Source organism: Epinephelus lanceolatus, chromosome 1 (genome assembly GCF_041903045.1).
Source record: "Epinephelus lanceolatus isolate andai-2023 chromosome 1, ASM4190304v1, whole genome shotgun sequence".
NCBI lineage: Eukaryota > Metazoa > Chordata > Actinopteri > Perciformes > Serranidae > Epinephelus > Epinephelus lanceolatus.
The window spans coordinates 6424245-6451265 of record NC_135734.1 but is presented as its reverse complement, the minus strand read 5'-3'; the positions used below and the strand labels follow the sequence as shown (position 1 = coordinate 6451265).

Sequence of the window (27021 nt, the reverse complement as noted above, 5' to 3'; positions counted from 1 at the left end):
CTGTATTTTCAGCAATGCTTATTTCAGCTGTCAAATTTCTTTCTACTGTGGTGGCAGAGAGAGAGAGTAAGTTTACATGTCACGCCAATTCAGCAAGTTAAAATGTTGTGCGACAGAGATTCTAGTGTTTTGAGCTGTAAATGATGTTCTGTTATCAAGCTCCATGTAAAGGAAAAGTTGTCTTAAATGCACATACATAAACACCCTGCACTCTCTGTGTAGTGGTAACACTTTTTTACAGATGTTCGTATACAGCACACATTTGCACATATGTACAGAAGGGGTTCATGTTGTCAGTGGGGGACATTTTTGCTTTCTGTCAAACATTTCTAGAGAACTGAGTCCTCCAATGTGTGTCATCACTTGTGGCGAGCTGCTTGAGGGGGAGGTGACACCAGCCACTTCCCTCAGGTTTTGTATTTTACTTTTTTTCCCACATTTGAGTTATAGTCCGATAGTTTGTTTTGAATACAAAGTGGTAAAGTGATAACAAGGTATTTTTAAAGTGAGACAACGGATTTGGCTTTAAAAGATTTCGGGATAAAAGTCATACTGAGGTAACTATCTCTTCGCCATCAATGTTGATGAATGACTTTAAGTTTTCAGGTAGTTAAACTATTTTGTTTGTCTTTTACAAATGCATTTCTCTTTCTTTGTTTCCCAATAACAGCTGTTACCAATGGAGCCTCGGCTGACAGATAACCTGAGGGTTGTGTTCATCTTGATCATCCTCCTCTCTACAGGTAAGACAATCACATTAGGAAAAAAAAAACCTTTATCTTAAGTTACTCTTTTGGCCACATATCATTGTCACATCTGTGTTACTACACACTGTATCCCTGCTGTGTCGACTCTTGTACGTGGTATATGTTATGGGTAGAAGTGTACAAGAAGAGACAATAAAAAGCAACATAGAAAACTGCCTATTTAAATCTTTTATATTTGTGTGCCATCCATTTTTACAGCACTTTGGTCAGCTGTGGTTGTTATTAAGTGTGCTGTATACATAAAATTGATTTGATTTGGTTTAAAAATGGCACCACATGTTTCTTCTGTAGAGTAGAGGATGATGATCTGATTAGATCATAAAGCATTTACCATGTAGCTGTTTGCATTTTTTAACAAAACACAGCGACCTTAGAGTGCTTTTACTTTATCTGTAACAGTATTAGTATTACGTAGTAAGTGTTGACATATATGTCATCAAATTTGTAATTGATGGAGTGCCCAGTGGCTCACCCAGTGGAGTACAAAGGCTAAGTCTTTGCCACACCGGCCACAGGTTGGAATCGAATGTGGCCCTTTCTACATTTCATCTCCTCTCTTTCCCCCTTTCACACTACTAGCTGTCCTATCAAATGAAGACAAAAATAACATTGTAACTGATGTCCTAATTGCCATTATATGTTACATGTTATATTTCATGATAAGTGTAGCATTGTGTGCTTTAGGCACAAGTGCCTCCTAAAACAATATAAAAGTATTTACTGACACAAGAACGCAGTTTAACTTGTACCCAGAACTGTGTGAGGGTCAGTATCTTGAAGCAAGGGAGGATATATGAGCTCCAGTGAGGGTCAATAAGATTATTAGGTTTAGTAAATGATGTTCAGAAAACATTTCATATCACATCTGTTGTGGTAAACCACCCCTCATGAACCTGTTCAAAAACTCTGCAGAGGTACAGACTAAATCAGAATCAGAAATACTTTATTGATCCCCGAGGGGAAATTGTGATTTGTTACTGTCCCTCTGGTGTAAAGAATAGAGAATTATAGATAAGAATAAGAGTATGAAATAGAAAAATGTAAATATAAAGTAATGAAATAAAAATAAAAATGTGCATTATGCTACAATGTTAATACTAGTACTTATAATATTAAGAATAAAATATATATCTTCACTGTGCTGAGTCTGTAAATGTGTGAAAATATACAAACATGTGCACTGTGCTACTTTACACTGTATAAACTAGTATGTTACATTCAGAAATATAGAACATGTATTATGCCATAATGTTTAATACATTATATACATCAATAAAGACAAGAATAAGAATAAACTAAGAAATATGTACTGTCATGTGCATTATATGTCGAATAAATATATGCATTAGGTTTTGGTTAGAATGAGTTGTATACTTAAGAATATTGCACAGTCACTATTAGAGACATAATAGATAATTATGAATTATAAATGCAGATAGGTGAATTAAGTCCAAGTCCCAGTCTTATTGACTCAAAGCTGCTGAAACTCTGCGGGAGGAGTTATATGGGAGTTGTCGCAGGCAGGGATGACTTCCTGTGGCGCTCTGTGGTGCATCTTGGGGGAATGAATCTGTCACTGAATGTGCTCCTGTGTTTGACCAGCACATTGTGGAGTGGGTGGGAGACACTGTCCACGATGACACATATCTTAGACAGCATCCTCCTCTCTGACACTGCCATCAGAGAGTTCAGCTCCACCCCCACAACAGTACTGGCCTTGCGAGTTGATTGAGTCTGTTGGCATCTGCTACCCTCAACCTGCTGTCCCAGCACACACCAGGATCGCACTGGCCATCAAAGACATCCTCAGATGTTGAAGAACCTCAGACTCCTTAGAAAATAGAAGCAGCTCTGGCCCTTCTTGTAGAGAGCTTCAGTGTTCTTAGTCCAGTCCAGTTTATTGTTATTAAATACAGAAAGCACACTGAGAAACACCAGCATGTGCAACAATGTCCAAAATCTTACTTATTTGAGCCCATAAAAATATTGTAAAATGTGGTTTCAGTTTTCCCTCATTTTCAGGAAAATAACACTGATTCAAAGCTGGGTGAGGTCACTTTTTGTGATGAATATTTTTTGTAATGTTACCTAACCTGTAAATAAACCTTGCAGGCTCTAGTTTCGCAGACCGGGTGAGGCGGGGGCGCAGCGCACCTGCGCTTCACCAACTGGGTGTGGCCAGGCGGATTTTGCTAGTTTGGCACACCGTGTGCGCTGGTGCAGCTACTCCTCTTTCCCACCTCTGTCCCTCCTACCTGCGCAAGTCGGAAAGAGGGAGGAGAGAAGGCGTGGAGTGGGTTTTACGCACATCACACCAATCAAATGAGCCCCTCTCCTCACCCTTAAATGCGCCGCGCGAAGGCGTAATGAGAGTTTACTCAATTCGCCATGGCAGAAGAGAGCAGCAGCGTCAGACGGCCAAACTTCTCCCAGGAGGAAACTGACGTTTTGGTCTGGAAGGTCCAAGCTCGCAGTGTCCGAATATACGGAACTGCAAGCAATGCTGCAAAGGCAGCCTGGGAGAAGGTCACCACAATTGTAAATCAATGTTGCGTTTCTCTCGTGCATGCGTGCGCTCTCTCTTTCTCTCTCGCAGTCTCACTCTGTTTCTTTTCTTTTGACTTTTCTAAGATGACAGATACTGAATATATACTCCCTATCTGATGCTGTGGCTGTTTGTGGTTGGCTGAGAGGGATGTGAACTCATTAGTTTGCAGCTGTGTTAATCGAATCAGGTTGAGTTTCCATTACGCGTGCCAAACGTGCCAAACGGTGCCAATCCCCTTTGATCTGACATCAGATGTGACGGGACAGTCGATATAGAGATACATTTATGTGCTGATTGCAGATAGTTGCATTGAATAGTGGTTTTTTGGGTATTTATTGCATTGTTAATGTGCCTGACATTCTGGAAACCTGCCTGTGAGGTTTTGGTGACATGTGCGCACTGTCCGCCGGTCAGCCAAACTTCGGCTTACACCGGCTGCGCTCCGCCTGCGCTGACAGTAGACCTGGTTTCAGCTGGCGAGCTTTTAGCGCACCTTCGGCGAAGCCTTTTGGCACGAAACTGTCACTGTGCCAAGCTGGATCTGTCGACACCTCCCCCTGCTGCGCCGCCACACCCATCTCAGCGCACCTTGGTCTGCCAAACTACCAAACTGAGCGCGCCTCGGGTTGCATTGTTCTAAACTAGCTCTGCGTGGGGTTCGCCACCCTGCACCACCCTGCGCTGCGCCAGGAAACTAGAGCCCTGAGTGTTTGTTTCAGTATTGCATTCACAACTGTTATTTAGACTGAATGGGCCTCATGCAGCTACAGTCTCTTAAATGTCTCTCATATTTTCTTTTAACATTATGTTACGAGCAAAAAATAAATAAAAAAGATAAATCAACTCCAAGGCCCAGTTGTTCAGAGGTAATCTGATCAGATTTCAGATATTGGATTAAAGCGGATCTCCAAAATGGTTCACTGAAAAGAAAAAGAGGGTTCTGAAATTGCATTCGATCAGGTAGATCAGGTTTTGATCTGGATCAAACCTTCAGTATGTGTTGTTCAAAACTTTTTAGTAGGATTGGTACACCAGTGTTATCCTGATTCCAGTGGGGATCAGGCTGGATTAGTTAAACTGTTACTGTGATTAATTAGATATTAGGTTAACTATGAAGCCTTCTAGTACAGTAGTACAGTACAATAGTAGACAGAAAAACATGGGATTTCCAAATCTGGATCATTCTAATCCAGATTAGATTTTTTTCAACAACTGGGTTTAGATGCATCAAACGTGCTTAACCATCCAAATCTGCTCTTACCCAAGTGTACTGAATGATGAATCCCACTTGATCATAAGTAAGATGTTAGCATAGGTAAGACCCCTTTAACACTATGGGCAAGTGTTGTGCCGTGTGCAAAGACTCAAGAACCAGAGATGACACAGATAGGCTGGAAGAAGAAGTAGGGAAATCAGTAGTAGGGAAGTAGGGAAATCAATGTACTGTTAAATAAACGTAAACAAAGTAAACGTGATGACGTGATGTGAGCGTCAGTATTGCTGTTACAGGAAAATAAATAAAAACAGCAATGACAAAACATTTGTCGTGTCATCAGCAGTGGTGATGGAAGTATTTAGATAATTTACTTAAGTTAAACTACTAATACCACACTGTAAAAAATACTCTGTTGCAAAAACTCTGCATTGAAAATGTTACGTTAGTAAAAGTATGTAAGTATGATCAGGAAAAAAGTACTCAGGCAGAAAAGTTTAAATAAATGTGTAAAAATAAAATAATTCAACGGCGCAAAATGAAAGCAAATCTTTGTATCTGATATGCTGAAAGTATGAAATGTTTTTTGCATCAAAAATTACTTAAACTGTTATCAAAATAGTTATCAATTAATTCTTAAATCAGTCAATTAATCATTTAAGGTGCTCTGTATATTTTCATATTGTTTGTGCGCAAAACTCTTAATTTTTAAAATAACTAGTAGCCTAACTAAAGTTAAATAATTGTAGTGGAGTAAAAAAAATACAACATTTTCCTCCGAAGTGTAGAGAAGGAGAAGCAGAAGGAGGCATGCAATTAGAATATTAAGTAAAGTACAAGTACCTCAGATTAGTACTTTAGTACAGTACTTGAGTAAATGTATTTAGTTACATTTCACTACTGGTCAGCAGAGGAACACACAGTAACTGAAATTACAGTAATGGGAATCAGTGGACCATGAATAGAAATCTTTTTTAGCCCTGAAATGTAGTAATCCATTAATTATAATTACTTTAAAACACAATCAAAGTTTGATTTTATAAAATGCATGCGCTTTTTAAGTGTTTCTTAAATGTCAAACTTATGTTTACTCAGATTGTGCAGCAATTTGTGGACTGTGAAACCCGCATGTTTGTCTCTTTTCTTGGTAAGTGCGCTCTCGACCACTCTTAAATGATCTCTTACCAAAAAGAGGAGCAAAAAATAAGAAAACAACAACAGCAAAATTATCCACAGAGGTCTCTCCCTCTCCAAAAGAAACAGACTTGGTGATTTGAAACAGTGAAACATGGAGTGACACATTTTTACATTACAAATCATTGCAGGCGGCTAGTGCAACACATGCTAATGTGTTGCACTAGAGTGTAACTTTGATGCTGCACATTGCAGCTGGGCTTCTTACTATGGTGGCCAACGCAAAAATGTGAATGGACTTATCTGGAGCCAGTGTTTGGTTTGTCCGTTCTGGGCTACAGTAGAAACATGACGATGCAACTTGGCTATTTCCATAAACAAGGACCCTCTCCCTATGTAGATATACTAAACAGCTCATTTTAAAGTGAGGAGAACACAACAATTTGTATTTTCAGGTCATATACATTACAGAAAACATATTTATTACACTGTATTACATTCAATTCAATTTCTGCCAATATACCCCCCCAAATCCTATACACTGGACCTTTAAAAGAAAACCAAACATCAAGCCACCTTTTGTCAGTGTGTCCCTATTGTTTCCTTCAGGTTTCAGTGAAAACGACCTTGACTGGAATTTTTGTGGCACCTGGCGCCATGGCAAGGGCCCCCTGAGCTTGAATGTCAACCTCTCCACAGGCTGTAGTGGGATCTCAATCTCAGCTAATCAGAGCTCTCTGTCCATCGATGGGCACATCACAGCCCAGTGTCGGCGGTCTGAAGTGATTCTCGTCAAGGAGCTTGGACTTGAATCAGAGGAGGAAAATCAATTCTGTCTGTATTGGGAGCCGTTGCTGGACCAGCTGATGCTGCAGGTAAAACAGAAAATGGAGGAAGGAGACAAGATGAGGATTTATGGAGGAGTTTCCATGTGGTGAAACATCTAAACACTAATATAACCAAGGTTATTGTTTTTTAAACTGTCATTTTCCACCCAGCTGGCATGGTGGTGCAGTGGTTAGCAATGTTGCCTCACAGCAAGGGGGTTTCTGGTTCAAACCCAGGGTGGGGGAGCCCTTCTGTGCAGAGTTTGCATGTTCTCCATCATCACAGATAATAGGTTAATTGGTAACTCTAAATTGTAACCATTCTAACCATAGGTGTGAATATGAATGTGAATGGTTGTCTGTCTATATATTAGCCCTGCGATAGTCTGGCGACCTGTCCGGGGTGTACCCTGCCTCTCGTCCAGTGACAGTTGGGATAGGCTCCAGCCTCCCTGCGTCGTCTAGCTCAAAGTATAAAGTGGGTTTCTAGGTGGGTTAAGGTTTCTGCTTCCTACCAAGTGAAAAGCATATATTGCAAGAACAAACAGAAAATGTGTACCGCATACAATTATGCCAACATTGCCTAACCAGTTCAGATCCTAATCCATTCCAGTGGACATAATATTTCTAGGACGTCTAGATCTGTGACTACTGTTGTCTGACTCCACCTCAATAGAGTGCCCCAATAATACGTCCTTAAACCCAGAAATTAGTTAACATTTTTGTTCTGATGGTTCCCTCATCTCAAAGTCAGTTTTCTGAATTGTTTTTTGGTTTGCCGTCTGAAATAAGGTCTGTGATTAACACAGGCTTAAGAGACTTTCACAGTTTGTTCTACAACATAAAATACTTAAGTAAATACCCCACTGTGGATGTTGAAACTCTACTGTCTCTTAAGAAAGGGCAATTGCATACAAGTGGCTGAATGGGTCTTCAGGGTGCCTTCACGTCGAACAAGGCTTTACAGCCTCGTTGTGGTAGTGATGTTAAGTCATGCGAGCATGGTGTGGTTGGTTTAAAGACTATCCTTAGCTTCTTATTTCTGGGGTTTATACTTAGGCTTCAAAAATCATAAAAGTGATGTTCATTTGTGCAGATTATCTTGCTGAACAAAACATGTGAGTACCATAAATGTTTATCTGCCACAGAGCTTATTTTCTGCAAAAATCCAAAATCCAATAGAAAAATCCCATTGGCATTTTGACAAGGGAACCAGGGCGAAGCAAACTTCTGTCTTGGCCTACAAAAAAACATTATCCCTGGAGCACTCTATTCTCAGACTTTGACTGGTTGTCTGTAAGCCACTTAGTAGGTTCCACGTCATCTAAAGTGGACTGACGTAGAGCCACACACACCCCTTTATTTTATTTTTTTTACAAGGATGCAGACTTTTTCTTAAACAAGGATGGTGGACTGTGAGGCAAAAAGGGAGTGCGAGGCACATTTCAGTCTAGAAATAATTTTGTTATCATACATAATTTGTGTTTAAACTGTTTTTAATGTAAACATCACTTGTAATATTATTCATACATGTCAAAAAATTATAAGATTTATAGCTTTTACGCAGGATTTGTTTTTTAAAAAAAATCTGTCCTTTGGAATGGATGGTCGATCTGACTGCAAAATGAATAGCTATACTTCTGATTTAATTTTCTAATGATACAATCAGCTTATAATTCATCCTATTGATTATGTCCTAAGAATATTCATCTCAGGAGGATTTAAACATACTGTTTTCTGGACATACTTCAGAAATGAGGATATGTTGGGTGGTGATGACAAATACAGTGCACAATATTCACTTTGTTTATAACCATCACCACCAAAAATAAATTAAGTCATTCTTTAATGAAAAAAGGTCTGTTAAGACCATTTATTGTCATATTTACTATTTACTATGTTAATATCACTGCAGATCATGAGCCAGCCAGGCCACGCCACATCCAGTGTGAACAGTCCAATTAGTTAACATGGGCGCCAGAAGCAAATGGTCAGTGCTCCACAGAAAAATGGCGCACTTAGCGGCACTCCTGTGTCCAGCATGAACCGAGTGTTGGAGTAGAAATCCATCATTACAGTTTTTTTCCTTGGTGTTTGAAAAATAAATGGGTTCTGGGCAGGCTAATTGCATTCCTTGTTAAAGAGCTTAATAAAGGTTGCTCATTTTAGTTTTTCTTGTTTTGTTGTACAGGTTGGAGGAAAGAACCTTTATCTGTGCTGGCCGACCAGCCTGCAGGGCTCCTGCTGCACTGATCTCACTGATGGTGGTTACAGCACACCTGGAGCAGCCTATGGCCTCATGAATGTAATGGTCAAAGCTGATTACATCACTGACAAAATAAGAACAGCCTATATGTTCAGTGGATATTCCATCAACTGCAGTAAGGAAGAATGAATGGTATCTGTTGTACATGTGTAAATAAACTAAGCACAAAAAGTAAGGAAATTTGTGTTTGGTAGATTATTTCTTTGTTGTAACAATGCTTCTTGGCAATAGATCTTATACCGTTGGAAAGCATGTTTATTTCCCTTTCAAATGGTGCCACATTTGTAAGGAATATGCATTTGTGGGATGAGCAGCAGAGCTGAGTATGTGGGTTGCGCCCATGAAAAATTTGCCAAATCTTCTCTGCCAGTGCCAAACAGCTTTTTTTTTTGCTGTTGCTATTGACTCTTGTTTTGAGCTTCTGGTACCTCCCGGTGCTGACAATCAGGTGCCTCCTCAATTTCGTTGTAGTTGTACAATGACAATAAAGAGATTCTGATTGTCAGCACCTGTGAGCATGGGCCCTGCCACCGTGGTCAGTTGGTGTCAGCTCCAAGAATCGGCATGCCACGTTTGACTGATCTAGATAGGGCCTATGTGATAGGGCAACTTCAAGCTGGTGTTCCGCCCAACCAAATTGTGGCATTATTTGGAGTGAGCCCTTGCACCATCTGAAAACTGAAGGCCAAGTTCCACATAATGGGTGATGTCAGACACAGGCCGCGAAGTGGGCATTCCAAGAAGATGGCACCCCAAGAAGACCGTTTCCTCATCTTGTCAGCACTTAGGAACCGTAGGCAGTCTTCTACAAATATGCAGTCAAGGTTTGCAGGATGATATGGCTGACGGCTCTCTGCCCAGACAATCTGGAACAGACGCAGCCAATCTCCGGTCTCACAGGGCTGCCAGGAGGCCTGCTATGACTGCCCTTCACCATCAGGCCCGTTTGCGCTGGTATCGGCACCTTAACATGTGGAGGAACATTATATTCAGCGATGAGTCCAGATTCTGCCTACGGCAGTTGGATCGAAGGGTCAAATTGTGGAGAAGACGCGGAGAATGCTTTGCTGATTGTTGCACTGAGTTACATCTTTTGGTGGAGGCAGTGTTATGCTGTGGGGCGGCATCTCCCTCACTGGAAAAATGAGGCTTGTCATCATTGGAGGCAATCTCAATGCAGAGAGATATCAAGATGAAATTCTGCAACCAGTGGCAAACCCCATATCTCAGTCTGGGACCGAACTCTATCCTCCAAGATGAATTCAGAATTCAGGATCAGCTTGGGCGTGCTGTTCGTGCCAGAGTGACCAACACAACCACTTTGGCTGACTTGCGACAAATGCTGGTTGAAGAATGGGATGTCATCCCACAGCAGTGTGTGACCAGCATGAGGAGGAGATTGTGGCTGTCTGTGGTTCTTCCACACATTACTGAGGCTCCTGTTTGTTAAATGGATAAATTGTTAAATTGCCAATATGTCTTGTTTCTTCAGACTTCACTCACTCATCCAATCCATCAAACAACACCAAAAGAGAGTCAACAGCAAAAAAAAAAAAAAAAGCTGTTTGGCATTTGCAGAGAAGATTTGGCAAATTGTTCATGGGCGCAACCCACATACTCAGCTCTGCTGCTCATCCCACAAATGCATGTTCCTTCCAAATGTGGCACCATTTGAAAGGGAAATAAGCAGGCTTTCCAATGGTATAAGATCTATTGCCAAGAAGCATTGTTACAACAAAGAGATAACCTACCAAACACAAATTTCCCAACTTTTTGTGCTTAGTTTAGAATATATTTAAAGGTTTTACTGATTGAACATAAAGTGAATACTGTCTGTATTATATTCTGCTCCTCTAGGTCAGTGTTACCTCACTGAATGTCCTTTTCTTCTTTTAAATGTATCTAAGAGTTAATGGATTACCTTTTAAACATAAAGACATAAAGACTTTACTTCATTCAGCCCAAACTTCAGAGATCATACAAATTGACTTAAGATTCAGATTTCTATTAAATTGTAACAGTTTCAAAGCTTTGTTTTTTGTTTTGTTTGTTTGTTTTTTGTTTTTTGCAGAGGCATTATGTGATCAAGAGAGCCATGGATCATCCCAAGTCAACATGTAAATTACTTTCTCATTTTTTTTTAAATGTACCATCACATTTACTGTCAAAGTAGCATGGCAGTTTTTGGTCAACATCCTTTCTCACATGACTTTGTTGTAAATGCTAAGGCTACTGTTGTTAAATATTTATGTAATCAAGAGAAATTCTGACAACAAACAGCAAGTGAAACTTTACTAAGTTAGAGTCGGGGTAACAACAATGATCTTGCTTCTTTTGAATGACCAACTGAAACCACAGTTTTTGATGTAATATCACAGTGGTGTGTGCTGATGTGTCTATCCAGGACTAAGGAGACTGCGGGGATGGCCTGGGCTGGAGGGACTATGCACAGTCTCTGCGCTCACAGCTCTGAGGTGGAAATGAAAGAGGATTTCAGAGGCTACAGTATCACATCACCTGTAAGACAAGCACACAATATGAGGTGGGGTGGGTTTTGAGGGCCTTCTTGAATGCTGACAGTGTGGGGGCATTTTTTATGTGGTGTGAATTCCAGAGAGAGAGGTCAGCAACTGAAAGCAGAGGATCTATCCAAGGGGTAGCATATAAAGGATGGAGAGAAAGGGTCCAAGCATCTCGGGGGGCAGTGTGGGTGACAGGAACTATGGATGACTTGTAGTTGTTGATAGAGATGAATTGTCAAAAGCAGCACTGGGATAAAGAAGCATGATCAAACCGTAGTCCGAGGATGATAGCACGTTGTTAGTGACTTTAATCAGGGCGATCTCAGCGCTGTTAAGTGCTTCTTCGGTTGAGTAAACTTTGAACTTCAGAATTCACACTGAATTGTCATGTGTTAACCTATACGCTGTAGCCTTCACAGACCACATCAGCAAGATTGACACCACACCACTTCCGTCTTAGTTGCATTTTAGCTGAATATTCAAAAATGAAGCACATTTCCTGTGAGACACTAACACAAACCACATCAGTTATTTATGATCTCATGGCTGTTTTGCTGGAACCATGGACCAAAAAGTAAGATTAGTTTTATGTTGGAAAACAAAGCTGTAACAATATTGCTAAGGATGAAAAAAAATAGAATTTCTTCTTCAGAGGCAGCAATGGATAGAAAGCAAGCATTCCTGGTTAGGGGTGGACGGTAAAGCACTTAGTCTCTCAGTTAAGTTCACTGTAACTAACTGATTCAGAGATTAACTCACATTGATATCAATTTTTCCACTAAAAATCTATTCCCCCCCTAGAATTGGACAGAAAGCATTGGAAGGCATCGATTTGACTTGTTTCATGCAGATTAATGCAGCTTAACTCAGTACACTGTTTCATTCCTGTGGCTGTGCCTGTCAATTTTGAATCAGGGGCTTACTATTCACCTTATTCCTGAGGGCGCTACTGTAGAAATGATTATTATGGGTAAATCTTCCAGTGTAAGAGCAGAAGTAGTTAGTCGCTTTGACTGTCTATGGTTAGTCTCAGTGGCTTATCTTGGTGGCTTAATGCCGACAGTGGTTCTTTTGAAAGTAATTTAGCAAATATTGCTTTGTTTATTTAACAGATACCTAACTATACCTAAACCTTTAACCCTGTTAAAGGGAGTTTTTCCTTATCCGCTGTGAGGGTCCAAAGGACAGAGGGATGTTGTATGCTGTAAAGCCCTGTGAGGCAAATTGTGATTTGTGATATTGGGCTTTATAAATAAAATTGATTGATTGATTGATTGATTGACTAACGTTAAGCATTTTCTAAAATGTCATCACGGAACTCTGGTTCCTGTTGTGCTGTATATGTCTGTGACGCATAACAACCAGACCATAACAACCAACGAGCTTGGTTAAAAAAAACAACCAATACTTTGAGATGGCTGTCAGAGATTGCAGAGTTATGATCATGTTATCCCATCTGAGGTGTAAGGCCCAGGTCACACTGCATGCATGAGTAGTGCATGTGCATCTTGGAACTTGTTGAGGGTTTTTCTTTTCGGTGCCTGTGTAAACAGATTAGAGCAGCCTGCATGAGCAGCGCTGCTCAGGTATGGCTCAGCTGCTGCTCAGCTGTGGCACATCAAGAGGCTTGGAGGCTCGCTGATTTTTTCTATGTGACACATGTGGCTTCAAAATGTAGTGCTATGACAACATTTCTATGGACAGAATCCCTTTATTCGTTAACACAAGGATTTTTATTGTGAGTATCAGCTTCAAATTGTGGAAATACAGTCATTACAGCAGCATGCAGTCAGCACATACTGGTACTTTGCAAAATGTCAAGCTTGTGCCTTTTTGGGGAAAGAAAGCCAAATCCTGTAGTCAATGCAATTTGACATTTTTTGTTTGTAATTTTGACACGTCTGTATGCATTTATTTATTGTTAAACCAATGTTTGTTTTATAGTCTAGTTTCTTTGTGACCTTGCCTGAATCTGAGCCTTCACAATACCTTAATAAATTAGGGTTGACTGCCATCATGTCCCTTCAGTCCAGTGGCCAGATGTTGCTTATCTAGACATCCATAGATATTTGTTAGGCGTGTTGTCTGTAAATAACAAATCCGTTAATAGCCAGTTTGATCCAAACTAGGGTTTAGTCGGAGGTGACAGTCTTGTGCTGCTACAATTAATGACTTTAGGCTACTGCAGCAACATTCGCTATCCATCAGTGGTAACTGTCACTAGCATAATTTAATGTTAGCGATTTACAACACTGACGGTAAATATTCCAACACGTTCTCATCCCAAGTCATCACATATCGCCATTATGTCAGCAGCCTTTCATGTCTACATATTACGTGCTAGGTATCCTCCTGCGTCTGCCATTGACGTCCTGGGACACGAGAACCAGTGCCAGGACATCAACAAAAGCATGTGGTTAGGTTTAGAAAAAACATCATGGTTTGGCTCTACATTCATACGGGAGGCAAACACCAGGCTCACAGTAAAAGTCCAGCGTTTATTGGACCCATCCACCTCCCCTCCAGCCCACCCTATACAGACTCTCTAGCTCCTTATATTATGTTGTTACTGGCATTGTTTCAACCTGACACCATCCAGCAGTGTATCATACTGCCGCAAAAGGTTACATCTGGCCACATTACAAACTGACGCCACCCACTTGGCGTTTAATACTTCCATGAAATGTGGCTTTTGGCGCCGAAATCACTGACAAACCGGGGGGTATTCGACAACTTTGGAATGAGAATGGACTGAATATTCAATGTGAAAGCCTTGGTTAACCAGCTACACAACCACTTTTCGGCATTTTCCCGTTTCTCTCCTGATGTGACAGAGCGTTTCTTTCCCCCAAAAGGGGACACAGAGCTGGTGATGATGCAATGCCTGTCTGGTCTATATCTATTGTATGACATGGAAGGGAAACAAATGCAAGAAATGTGAGGTTTTTGGATTTACTGTTGGTGCACTCAACAACACAGCAACTCTTTGGCATAGCGTCATTAATTTAAAGTAGGAAGTAGAAATTTGTTTTAAGTAGAAATTTGGTATGTGTATTCTGTTGCCGTCTATGTTGAACACCAGATTGTTTTCTTCCAAAAGGTGGCATGGTGATGAATTTTTATGTATCGACTTGAAAGTGAATTGACTCAAATGCTGTTATGCCATCTCTAACTGTGCAGTGATCCTTCTTCAGTATATTCTGTTTTCCAGGCCTCTAAAGGTGCATCTACAGAGTCCACTACCACTGTCTATATCCCCCATGCTCTGAAACAAGCTTCAAAAAAGACCAGCAAAGTCATCTGCACTTTCTTCAAAAACAAATTCTTGTGCCCGGTAAGGTTCTGTTTCTCCTCAATTACCGTAACACAGGCAGCTGAGAAGAGATGTCAGCATGACTCCATGCATATGCCTCCTATCTGCCATTTTTCTTGATCAAAGCCTAGACTTCAAAATAATACACAAATTCCCAAATTCCACTGACATGACATGTATAAAAATGTAGGCTGCATTATATCAGTAGACAGGAGTGTGTGTGTGTGTGTGTGTGTGTGTGTGTGTGTGTGTGTGTGTGTGTTTTCCAGAAGGGTCACAGGATTCTTGTGGATGTGGTGGGAATCACTGCAGAGAACAAGGTCATCACTGATCTGTCTGAGCCAATTAGGATTGTCTTTCACCACAATGTGATACCTGTAAGTTTGTATGTTTTTTTGTGCCCTGATCAGTGTGGTCAATGTCCACTTTATGTTGTCTGAATCTGTACTTTCAAATTTTATTGTTGATCTATTTCAGAAATACAGTAGTGGAATCTGATGAACACATAAACATAGTATTTGATGTTACATGCAGTGAATTTAATTATTTTGGTGAACCAATTAAGTCTTGCTCACTGTTTAACTGTGGGTAATGGTGCATATATATTGGTCTTACGAAGTGTATAGTTTGATATTTTTCACAAATTTTTGGTTGGGTTTGGGTTTGCCGTGAATGCTAATGAAAAAACAAGACGTATTTTTCAGTTCCATGACGTCTGCCTCAAGCTGTCTGCCTCTCAGGCACACAGTACCCACAGAACAAACAGAAACCACTCAAAGGTTTCTCTTCTTACCTCACATCTTGCAAAAAGAGATGATGCTGTTGCTTCCTCTATGCAATGCATGCATGCACATTAACCAACCATGTAGTGTAACACCATCATCATTTGTCCCAGAAGGAATAACAGGATCTTAATGGGAAGCGATCACAGCTCATGTATCTTTCTCTCCCTTTTTATTTCAGAAGATATATTCCAGGAAATGTGTTTCTTGGGACACCGGGAAAGGTTTGAACCCCTTACAACCAACCTTATAAATAATATTTGTTCAACATATATGTCTATTTCCCCATTTATTTACCCTACCTCCCACAGAAGGTATTTAACTATGTTTAAATCTGTATTTGTCTTTGTGCAGCTCCGTCGCAGGTCACTTGGTTGGTGGATGGATGCAAGACCCAACAGAAAGGAGCAAATCAAACCGAGTGCCTCTGTAACCATCTGGGTTACTTCACTGTATTTGGGGTGAGTCATGCAGCAGACACTGCAAATTTTTACACTTGACACAAACAAATAATTAAGACAAAAAGTAACATGATGCAGAAAAAATGTACGTACCCAGCATTGTTACCAACCTACAAAACATCTCCACATAAGTTTACACACATATAGACACTATAAACATCAATTTATAGAGAAAAACACACAAAAATACATAAAAACAGAAATATGTACTCATATTTAGGTGCATGAAGGCCATGTTACTCATTGCTCTGTGTCCTCTGACAGCAAATGAAGCCTCGCCCAGTGCGCCCCCTCCTGGCCCAGACCATCATTACATCTCTGGGCTGTGCCATGTCTGTGATCAGTTGTGTCACATTCATCATTTTTCTCTGCAGAAAGAGGTGAGGGCCTGTGTCCACAGGTTTTTTTCTATGCGCCATCTTCTTTTTTCAATTGTTCTCAATGATGAGAGAGTGTATGTGGCCACATGCAGCCACCTAGAGAAAAAAGTATTGCGCCCAGCATCTTTTTTCAGAGCGCTCTGACTGTATTTGAACTTTTCAGAGAGGTACTGGTGTCGTCACTGCTGTTCCTTTAGCTATTGTCTATCCTGAGCTATATGATATGTTAGTCAGAAACTATCACAACAAAGCAGAGGTGGGCCAAAGTCATTGTTTTGAAGTCACAAGTAAGTGTCAAGTCTTTACATTTAAAGGCTCTGACACACCAAGCCGACAGTTGGCCGTCAACCAAAGTCGGGCCCTCGGTCAGTGTCTGTCGCCCTAGTTTTTGCGGTGTGTCCCGCACCGTCGGCACTTTGGCGTCGGCGGCTTTTCGGCCGATTGAGCACGTTGAATCGGCGGCGGAGCTTGTTGGTGAGAGAGGTCAATCTGATTGGCTGTTTAGGTTTTATTTCCTCGCCCCTGTAGGGAGTGAATCTGCCTGTAGTGAAACCGGGGCTAACCAGGCTCCACTTCACTCAGCTGCCCGACAGATCCGCTGCTTCTTCCCACTTTAACCTGAATAGCCGCAGCATGACCAGTTCTCCGTTTGGATCCAACTGGAGCACCGAGTCCCGGTTTGTTATTCAGGTTAAAGTGGGAAGAAGCAGTGGGTTTGTCAGGCAGCTGAGTGAAGCTGAATTAAGTGGAGCCTGCGGAGGAAACACCGGGACCGTCTGGATGTGATAGTCCATGGAGGTGCTGCGGTGCTCGGCTGCACAGTTAGGAAACCCTTCAGCTGACAGGATGTACCACTCTCTCACTCCGCTACTTTGTTTATCTCATGCATTCTTCGGACTTCCAGTTTCCCTTTTTGCGTTATTTCCTCTCACGCAGGCGCAAAACGTACGTGCTACTTGGCCGTCGGATGTAGTCTTTGTAGTGTGTTCAAATGCAGCTGACACAGGGCAATGTGAGGCAATGTAGACGACGCAACAGTTGGCTTTCGTCGCCACTAGTTCTTTGATTTCGGTTTGGTGTGTCAGCACCTTAAGTCCCAAGTCAAAGCCCTAAGTCAAGAAAGGCAAGTCCCAAATCTAAAACTTTGAGTTTTGAGTCTTAAACAAGTCATAATACGCTCTTCCACAAATATTAGCCTATGCCAATATTAAATTCACAAAAATCATTAATCCTTTTTAAAATTTGCATCTATTTGTTAAAACAAGTTTGCCAAAAACTTCCTTAGCTGTTCAGCTAATGTTAGCTGAGCATTAGCTCGTTCACTATGTTAGCCTCAACTTGACTCGACCTCAAATGTGGAATAAAGTTTAAAGTTGTTCAACTCATACATTTTGCAAACTGCAATTTGTTTTTTGTTTACCAGCATATAGTTTTAGTACATTAAAGCTCCAGTAGGCAACAGGGGTGAGGTGGGGCCGGGCCGGGCCCGGCCGGAGGGCGCGAGGGTCGGCCGTGGGAGTGGAGCTGAGGGCTCTCCGCGGAGAGGGAGAGCCGAGCCTCGGGGGTATGTGCAGGGCGGGCTGCTGCGCGGTGAAGGAGAGCTGAGGCTCGGGAGTATGTGCGGGTCCGCGAGGGAGGGATGGGGAGGGCTGCTGCGCGGTGAGGGAGAGCCAAGGCTCCCAGAGAAGGAGAAATGGAACCAAGTAGGATAAAATACTCGCGTGCTCGTCTGGTAGGAGGGGCTGAGGGCGGAGACGAACAAAACCTAACTCAGATGAGACTCAAAAATCAACCATTTTCAGGCTTTCTACCTACTGCAGCTTTAACAAAATGATCTTAGGTGTCATTTTTTCCTACCCAGGAACTCAGTAAACTAACATTTGTTCTTCACGGTTCTCTCCTGCAACTTGATTGGATGTTAGATGTTAGATTGGTTCAAACAAAGTGGATCTGAGGAAAAAAGTGTTGACTTGCTGAGAACAAATAACATTAATGTTAGTTAATCAAGGAACTGAAGGGAAATTAACTGATTCATGGCACACTTTTAAAATAACATACTTTTTAATCTTTGGGTTTGTGGGGAAAGGCATCAAGTATTTTAAAGTCAATGTCAGTTTTTTTGTGCCAGTTTTTCATTGTTTTCAGACAAAAGGTGCTCCAAAGTGAGAGCGATGCCGCTGCAACATGCAAGCATTTCCAAGCGCCGTTTCTTCAGGGCGTGATAGCTGCACCCTGAGATAAACAGAGTTCAACTTTTGGAATGCAGCAGCACACACCATGTCATGTGACGGGGAACAACCGACCACAGATACCTTTCCCTTCTTCCATAAATATCAGTCTGTGATAAATATGGAGGAAAAGTTGATCATTTTAGTGCAGGGCTACCCAGAGATTTACATCTGTTCCACGGTCAATATTTTAGACTTAATACACACTGAAGAAACAACGTGTGGAAGAAGATCAGCTCTGCACTCAGGATTTCTAGTGAGTGGGATATGATATGGGGATGGTTATGGTCGCTTAGCAACGTCAGGCGCAACTTGCCTCAGTGCTCTTGAAAGTTGGCTCAGAGTAGGCACAAGAGTAGTGCCCAGCGCCCAACCTCAGGTTTTCTGGTGGTTAAAGGAGCATTCTCTACAAAAGATATATTTTATATATCTTTATCTTTATTTGTCAAAAAAGATAGATTATTAGGAATTAACTAACCTAGCTACTCATTTTCATTCCACTCTCCCTTCACCAGGCGATCTAGGGAGCAGTCCATATCTATCCAGCTGGGCTTGGCTGTGTCTCTCGCCTTCCTCAATCTGCTCTTCTTCTTTACTGGGGATGTGGCCAACATGGGGGAGAGTGCGTGCACCTGGGTGGGGGCAGGTCTCCACTACACCCTACTCAGCTCCTTCACCTGGATGGGAATAGAAGTTTTCCACACATTCCGCTTGATCTACGTGGGTTTCAGCCCCTCCCATAAGCCCTACATAGAGAACCTGGTCGGCTTTGGTGAGCATGTTTAAAGTAATATTTCTACAAATGTACTGTATGGCACATAAGGGTAAATTTGATATTAATGTATGACCATTAAACAAATACTTTTTTCAGGTCTCCCTGTTGCTCCTATAATCATCCTGGCTAGAGTCGGTGACATTTATGGAGTCAAAGAGGTTGGGCCAAACGAAGATGCCTCCAATCTGTATCTGATGTAAGCAACATTATTTTATTAGATTTGATTTTTTTTTTCTCTGGAGAAACATATGCAGTAGTGCCTTTGTTATTTAAAAATTAAAGCAAACACAGTAGCTGGAAACCTGCATAAACGAAATAACTGCAGACCAGTAAGTAGATTACCAGTCATCTCTAAAGTTGCTGAAAAGGTGCAGGAGCAACTAACTGCATACCCAAATACTGGTGATGTCACTCTTTATCCTGTGCAGTTTGGGTTCAGAACAAATCACTCAACAGAGATGACTTGCTGCTATCTAGAAACGATCACATCCATGTTAAGAGGGTATTTGACACTGCCCACCATCGCACTTTTCTCCAAACTCTCTAATTTTACCTTTTTTTCAAATGCCAGTAAGTGAATGGAGCAAGAAAGTAGCAGGCCCTTCTGCTACTTTCTTGCTCCATTCACTTACTCCTGCCTCACCCTAAACAGGAATAAAAAATGTCGCTGTGTTTTGTTGTTGTTTTTTTTTCCCATCAGACTAAATATCCAATCCTATCCCAAGGTCCACATTTAAGGCAAAAAAATGCAATGCCCAATCAGATTTAATACTTTGAAGTTAGTCTGGATCCAACGAGAACTTTTAAGAAACACCTCAAAAAGATATCCAACACTCTAAAAACCAGCATTACAAACTTAAGAAACATCCAACATTACCTTTCCCTTGAAGCTGCCCAGCTTTTTCTTCTCTTAACTGGCCCAGTACACCACAAGCTGGTTCCAGGCCAGCACAACCACCCTGAAGCCCCTCCTTTCCATCTATATGAACTCTCTAGACAACAAACATCCCTAACCACCCTAACCACCCAGGAGCTGGACGAGAGGTGATGGTAGAATGTTGGAATAAATGTTTTAGACAAAGCTGAATTAATTGAAACCTTATTCTGACATTTAAATCGTCCTCTTTGTGATTATTTGCTTTTCCTTCTCTGAGTGAATTTGGTGTTTCCAGGTGCTGGATGAAACAGACCCACAAGGGCTTGCTGGCCCACTGTTTCACCAATCTGACAATCCTGGCCATCCTGGTGTTCTCGGGAATCGTGATGCTCTTCCTGGTCAACAGGGAGATCCGCACCAGGGATGAATGGAGGCAGAACCGTTCGGCTTTTCTCAGCTTGTGGGGCCTCATATGCCTTTTTGGGACAACTTGGGGTCTGACATTCCTGGACTTTGGCCCTGTTTTCTTCCATTCCTGCATCTTCAACTCTTTTCAAGGTCTGTGTTTAGAGTACACTGTGCCAAGTAAACAAATATAGACTTCTGTCAGAGATGTTGTTACACTGCAAATATGAGGAGCTTGGCTATCAGCTTCTATCATCTTGTGTGCACTGTTACATATTTTTTTTTTTGTCTTATTTATAAGAGAGCATACTAGAGAGATCTATCTCAACAGGACAGAGACTTACATTTTCAGGCATTATATTATCTTACCTGACACATATTTGTAACTTAGGCAAATATACTGATCTAAATCCAGACATGCTGTTACTGGTGCCTATCAGGAGAAAAGCTGTTTCCACATATTGACCCCATTTTTGCTTCATATTCATAGTTCAGTAAGAGAATTTCCTGTGCCAACTCGCTAAAATGTTACAGTTTAACAGTGTAACTGGTTAGGCTTACATATAGGCCTAGGTGATATGGCTTAAAAATAATATTGCAATATTTTCAGGCTATATCGCAATACACAAAATATACCACAATATTTTGAAATGTTCTTTGAAGTACTGTTAACTACTAAAATACAAAATTATTAAATGAACTGCAGTTACAATAAAGTTAAAACGTAGCTACTGCCAAAGTAGGTACTTATAGTACTGTTACAATAAAGTTAAAGTAAGCACTGTTGAAATAAAATGAAATTACGTATTGTTATAATCAAATAATTCAAAGTAGAACCACTGGTGCTTTTATTTCGAAGCACCCAGTTGTGATGAGGTTTTCGCTGTGTACTTGAAACTTCCGGTCAGCAGTTGTTGTTAGCAGTTAGCACAAAGTTAAACTGTTACTGCTGTGCCTTTAAACATGAGGATCTATTCACTGTGAGCTGGAAACACATTTTTCCAGTTCATATTAATAGTATTTGCAAGTCACACTGGTGCTCCATGGTCGCAAGAAGTGACAATATGCATATACAATATGCATTGCATTCACAGTTCACATTATACACAAAAAATATTACACTAAACATGTATTGAAATTTTCAGGCATTTTCGGAAAAATACACTTCTTTGCTTTCTTTTTACAATGTAGAGGGGAAGATCAGTACATCTCTCTATACAATTAGACATTCAGCTCTCTATTTCATGTTCACCTAGCACCACTGAGCTAGCTAACATTACAGCTGAGCTGAGGAGGCAGCCATTAATGTCTACATCCTGTGATGTCATGAGCACGAGCCTCTTGTCCATGAGCAGATACTTTTGCATGGTGATACTGTTATCAGGTGTGGTTTGATAGAAAGAAAATAGTTCCTAGATGAAACTGCTCACAACAAGGTCTGTGGATTATTTTGAGTAACCGGGTCATTATTTCTGGACATTGCTGTTGAGTTTTTCAACATTTTTGAGCACCACACTGAAACTGAAACAATCTAGATTGATGAATAACACCACAGGTAAGCCTTAAAATGTGTATTTTTCATTTTAGGGTGAACTGTCCCTTTAAGTTAGACTGCAACCAGTGATCCTGAAAAAAATTTAATAGAAAAAATAAATGAATAATTGAACCTTGGTTCTTCTCTGCTCTCCCAGGTTTCACCCTGATGCTGCGGCTCTATATGCTGGACTGGATGCAGGAAGAGACTGATGGCTCTGCTCTCGACAGCACCAGTACTGGGTCTACCAGGCAACACATGCTACATGCCCAGGAGATGAGTTAGTAGACTTAAAAAAAGGTGTGACACATAACACAGAGGAAAAATCAAAGCTGCAGCAGTCAAGCTTTTTCTTTTTCTTTTTTTTTGCATTTCTGTTTTTTTTTAATGGAGAGAGACAGGAAAGGCAAGGGAGATACAGGAGATGATGTGCAACAAAGGGCCTGGGTCGGAGTGGAACCTGTGTCGCTAGGTTAAGTACTCAGCCTTAATGGTACGCACTCTACCCGGTGACCTATCAGGGCACCCGCAGCCAAGCTTTTTATGTAAAAATACAGTCTTCTTAAGTAAATTACAAAATAAAGAAGAACATTTCACCACTGACTGCAACGCTGTAGACGCCAGGGGTGGGGAAAGACGCCAGGGGTGGGGGAAAAAATCAATACAGCATAGTATTGCGACATTATGCATGGTGATATTGTATTGTGTTGTAAATGCTTAATATGGCTGCGCGGAAGGAGTTGAACCTGCCAACATTTCAGTTTGTCAGGTATATGCAGCATTTATGACTAATGTTTTATGATGGTGTTTGCATCACATTTTACTGCAATGAAAATCAGATGAACAGACTGAAAACTTTATCTTATGAGGTAAAACTGATGTTGACAAAGTTTTCCTTTGGGGAAATAATTTACAGTTGGAAAAAAGGTAATAAATTGCAATATATTTTATCGCAATACTCAGCATATCACAATATCACAATAATATTGTGTGTCATGACCTAAGTATTGTGATAATATCTTATTGGGGGTCCTCTGGCGATTACCAGCCCTAATAATAGATCAGTCTGTGGGGTAACACGGTGATTAATGCAGGAGAGAAATAATAACATGGACCTGTGAGCCAGTGTCTCTCCAAATTTCTGCATGTCCAGGAACTGAATTAACATCCCCGGAGTTAAGAAAGAGTAAAGTGCCTCACCTTCACTGGGTTTATGTTTTAATTGTGATATCAGTGGATATATGCCCTGTTCGCAGAACTGTCCAGAAAAGTCATCCATATCCAGAGTCCACACAGCAGCTCCTCCCAGCCGCTTGCTCTTCAGATAGTCCACCTGTGAGACAGTCAGACGTTACACAATAAAACTCACATGTAGAGAGACTTGTTGAAATATCTGCGATTTTCCACAACAGTCATGTACTGAACCTTGGCATCATAGCTCCTCTGGTTATCAAAGCTGACCCACTGACTGCCTTTGACAGCGTAAGGAACTTTCTGACCATCAATCCACTGCACTGAGGTGCCTCTCAGGAAGGAGCAAAAGAGACTGCAGTAGTAATAATAGTTTGAATGTACCAGGGACACAGTTTAAACTGCAGGTGACATAACACCCTCTTGCCCATGAGAACATGCACATAATAAATAACTCAAAAACTGATTACAGAATATTCTTTGAATGATCTTTGAAAAATTACACTGTTACCAGTTTTTGTAATCTAAACAGTAGTTTGCTGTAATATGTACAGTAAGATACTGTGGACAACGCACAGAATGTGTTACTGTAAATAGTAAAGCACTGTGGAAAAACAATCTTCTCTACTGTAAATCAACTTACAGTAGTATGGCTGCCCACGAGAAACTGATCAATAAACCTTTTTCACAGCAGACATTTAACATGTCATAGAAGAAAAAGTCATTATCATCCCCCTGCAGAGCTGGAGAGCCACCGTTTTAGAAGTGCGCTTGTGCAAGCTCAAAAGGGCGGAATTTCTGTCAATAATTTTTTTTAATGTGGCCAATCAGGGGCCCAAATTCCCCTGTCAGACAAATACTTATCAGCTTTTAATGCAGCCAATCACTTCACAGTAGAGGGAGTAGCCAACATTTCAACTAGCTAGCTATGCTAGCGCTAGCTAGTGCCTGCCTATCAACACCCTGAACCTATTATGAGGTTTCAAATAATGAGGTAAACATATCTAAAGGTAATCCCTGTGTGGAAAACATCAGGCTTCAAACCGTTCTGAATTCAAAAGTTTTTTCTACTTTTGAGACAAGCTGACATTGGCCCGTGATAAATTTCTTTATATGGTCAACTGCTCCAAGCATGTCGTTTAAAGTGTTTACATAGCCTACACTGTTACATGTAGCTTCATGCAAACATCAGGTAAACATGTAATTCTTCATTGATGTTGTTTCTTTCCAGTTTTGGGGAGTTTTTCCTTATCCGCTGCGAGGGTCCTAAGGACAGAGGGATGTCGTATGCTGTAAAGCCCTGTGAGGCAAATTGTGATTTGTGATATTGGGCTTTATAAATAAAATTGATTGATTGATTGATTGATTGATTGATTCCTGTTGGAGCATGTCCAGTTGTATTGAGAAGCCTTTAATCAGGATTTTTCATGGTAGAAAATGTCGCTTTACTGTGCAACAGTCATTTCCCCAGCTGCATCTAGCAGCCACAGTGCAGCAATGCCAGACCCCCAGGAGCACTGATCAGTCTTGTAGGCAATTTTTCCCAGTGGCCACTTGCGGTATTACAGTAAAAAAAGGACACCTCGAATTGCAAACAAGGTCAGTTATGACCTTTTGATCCATGGAGGTTTTATATGTGTAAAACTTTTCTCAAGCCAACAAAAGCATTTTAAATATCTATGGTGTCATCACAATGTAAGGTGTATGAGCTCAGCATGAACTCATGGGTGGGGCCAGCAGGAGAAACACTGCTGCACATATTCAGTTGGCCGCATACCACAGAAGTAAACCAAGAGGCTAGCAACTTTTTTGGCTCATGTGCCAGGCAACTCCATTGGAATGAATAGGTCCCATCTGGGCACCCAATATCTAGTTATTATTATAAATCGCCAAGATACGGAGGACCAAAGAGATTAAAAAGAAAAGAAGTCACGGTGTCATATTGCATCATATCACTGGGGTAAAACGCATGCACAGTAAAATCTGGTCTGCACTTTCTAGGAGGCTCAATGGCTGGCACATTATCATAGAACAGAGATGAATGATTTATTTCACTGAGGCATCCACAGTCCGAAATATATTTAGAAGGATGTGGGTGAGAATTGCAATTTTGCAACTACTGAAAAGATCCTGAATAACAGACCAAGGAGGCTAAAAAGAGTGCACCTACAGAAGCATGGGAGCGGACACCATCTGTCTACTGTAACTCTCCAACATCGCAGTTCCAGGTATATTGCGCATGTGACATACCCCATAACTCCCATGGGGTCAGAGAGCTTGTCCCAGGCTCCTTTGAATAACCTAGCAGAAGACACAGATACCCTGATCAATCAGAGTAGAGTGGGCTTTTTTGGGAGGGGAGCTTAAAGAGACAGGTGCTAAAATAGTGTTTCAGACAGAGGATGAGTATAGGTGTTCCATCACAGACAGTATGGAGAAAATAAAGTGTGATTTTTTATAATTAAAGCATGTAAACGTGTTCTAATAGAAACCCAAAATAGCCTACAAGTATGAAGCTCTTGTTACCTGACCATATGATCAGAGGCCAATCTGCTGGTGTGGCAACCCTGCAGGTTGGCAGGGCCACTTACTGTGGTAAGAGTGTGAAGGAGCAAAAACCCAGGAAAACCCAGCAATATGTTTCCTGCTGGAGCTCCTAGCTCCATCAAGAACTGCATAACATAATCCTGACAGGAAAGAAGAATTTCTGTTTTTCTTTAGCTTCTTTGGGTAGTAGTTGTTGAAGGAACTCTATGTATGAGTTGTCTGGACATGGTTCTCAACATGGAGGTGGCTGAGCCAAGACAGGAATGGGACTTCAGGGTGGGCACTATGCTTCCATGCTGTCCCGATATCGTAACTGCCATATGAGCGTGGTGCAGAGCAGAAAACAGTGGATACTATAGTATATCAACCAGCCAAAACACATCCGGAACACACCAAGTTATGTCACTGTCCCATCTTTTAGATGTTTCTGGTATTCCTTGCATGATAAATACTGATAAATAACAAGTGCAAGGAAGTATCTTTTAAGATATTACATAGAATTTATGTGGTAAAGCTTGTGTTAGAAATATTGAAGCTGAATATTGATTATGGTTAACTACTGTGGACTAGATAAAGAGAGTATTTCTTATTTGTTTTTCCACTGTGTACGCACCCAAATGTTTTTGGATTGATGTTAACAACTTTCTAAATTGGAAAGTTAAGATAAATGTTGAAATAAATATGTTTGTTGTAATGCTATTTTTGAGTCAACAAATAGTATATCATACACTTCTTTGTTATATTTGGAAATAGCCTACTCATAAGGAAAAATGGTCAGACTTGATGACTTTCCTACACTTAATTAATGAATTTCAGCAATACAGCATCATGTTATCTAATGTTCAGAGCAAAAAAGCTATTAAGACCTTTAAGTTAGCCTATTAAATGATAAGAATATGATGTATCAAAGAAAAAACTCGGGTGTTTTTTTTTTTTTTGGTTTTTGTCTTCTTATTTTGTTTTGGGTTTTTTGTTTGTTTGTTTTTGTTGTTGGCTATGTATCTGTGTTTCTGTAAATGAAGCTGTGCACAATGAAGAACGTTTATCCCACATAATGTGTCCAAGGGCCGTCGGAAATTTGAAAATCCAATCCATGTTTTCTTTAAAAATCATAAAATAAATACAAAATACAACCGTTTTGATGTCTCTCCTTTTTTTTCCCCCTTTTATTAATAAGGAACAGTCCCTAACTAGTAAGTGCCGGGTAATTACACTATAAGTCGCGCGCTGTATTCTTGAGTGTTACCCAGT

General features: G+C 40.8%; 1 protein-coding gene across 1 annotated transcript; it reads left to right on the top strand.

Moving 5' to 3' along the window:
- Positions 1–396: 396 nt before the first annotated feature.
- On the top strand, positions 397–26907 carry LOC117257528 (adhesion G-protein coupled receptor G1-like). Its single transcript, XM_033627785.2, has 15 exons — positions 397–557; positions 671–743; positions 6272–6537; positions 8681–8870; positions 10827–10872; positions 11160–11274; positions 14489–14611; positions 14860–14967; positions 15554–15596; positions 15727–15833; positions 16098–16213; positions 18957–19213; positions 19313–19412; positions 20389–20651; positions 22190–26907. The coding sequence occupies exons 2-15, from the start codon at positions 680–682 to the stop codon at positions 22315–22317; spliced, it is 1926 nt and encodes a 641-aa protein (XP_033483676.2). The 5' UTR covers positions 397–557; positions 671–679; the 3' UTR covers positions 22318–26907.
- The last annotated feature ends 114 nt before the right edge of the window (positions 26908–27021 follow it).

What these genes read in the sequence shown, in the direction of transcription:
- LOC117257528 (XM_033627785.2), top strand. Translation starts at nt 680, where the DNA reads ATGGAGCCTCGGCTGACAGATAACCTGAGGGTTGTGTTCATCTTGATC. An exon ending in AAAACAAATTCTTGTGCCCG is followed by an intron (nt 14,612 to 14,859) that starts GTAAGGTTCTGT and finishes TGTGTTTTCCAG; the next exon opens with AAGGGTCACAGGATTCTTGT. An exon ending in GTTACTTCACTGTATTTGGG is followed by an intron (nt 15,834 to 16,097) that starts GTGAGTCATGCA and finishes GTCCTCTGACAG; the next exon opens with CAAATGAAGCCTCGCCCAGT.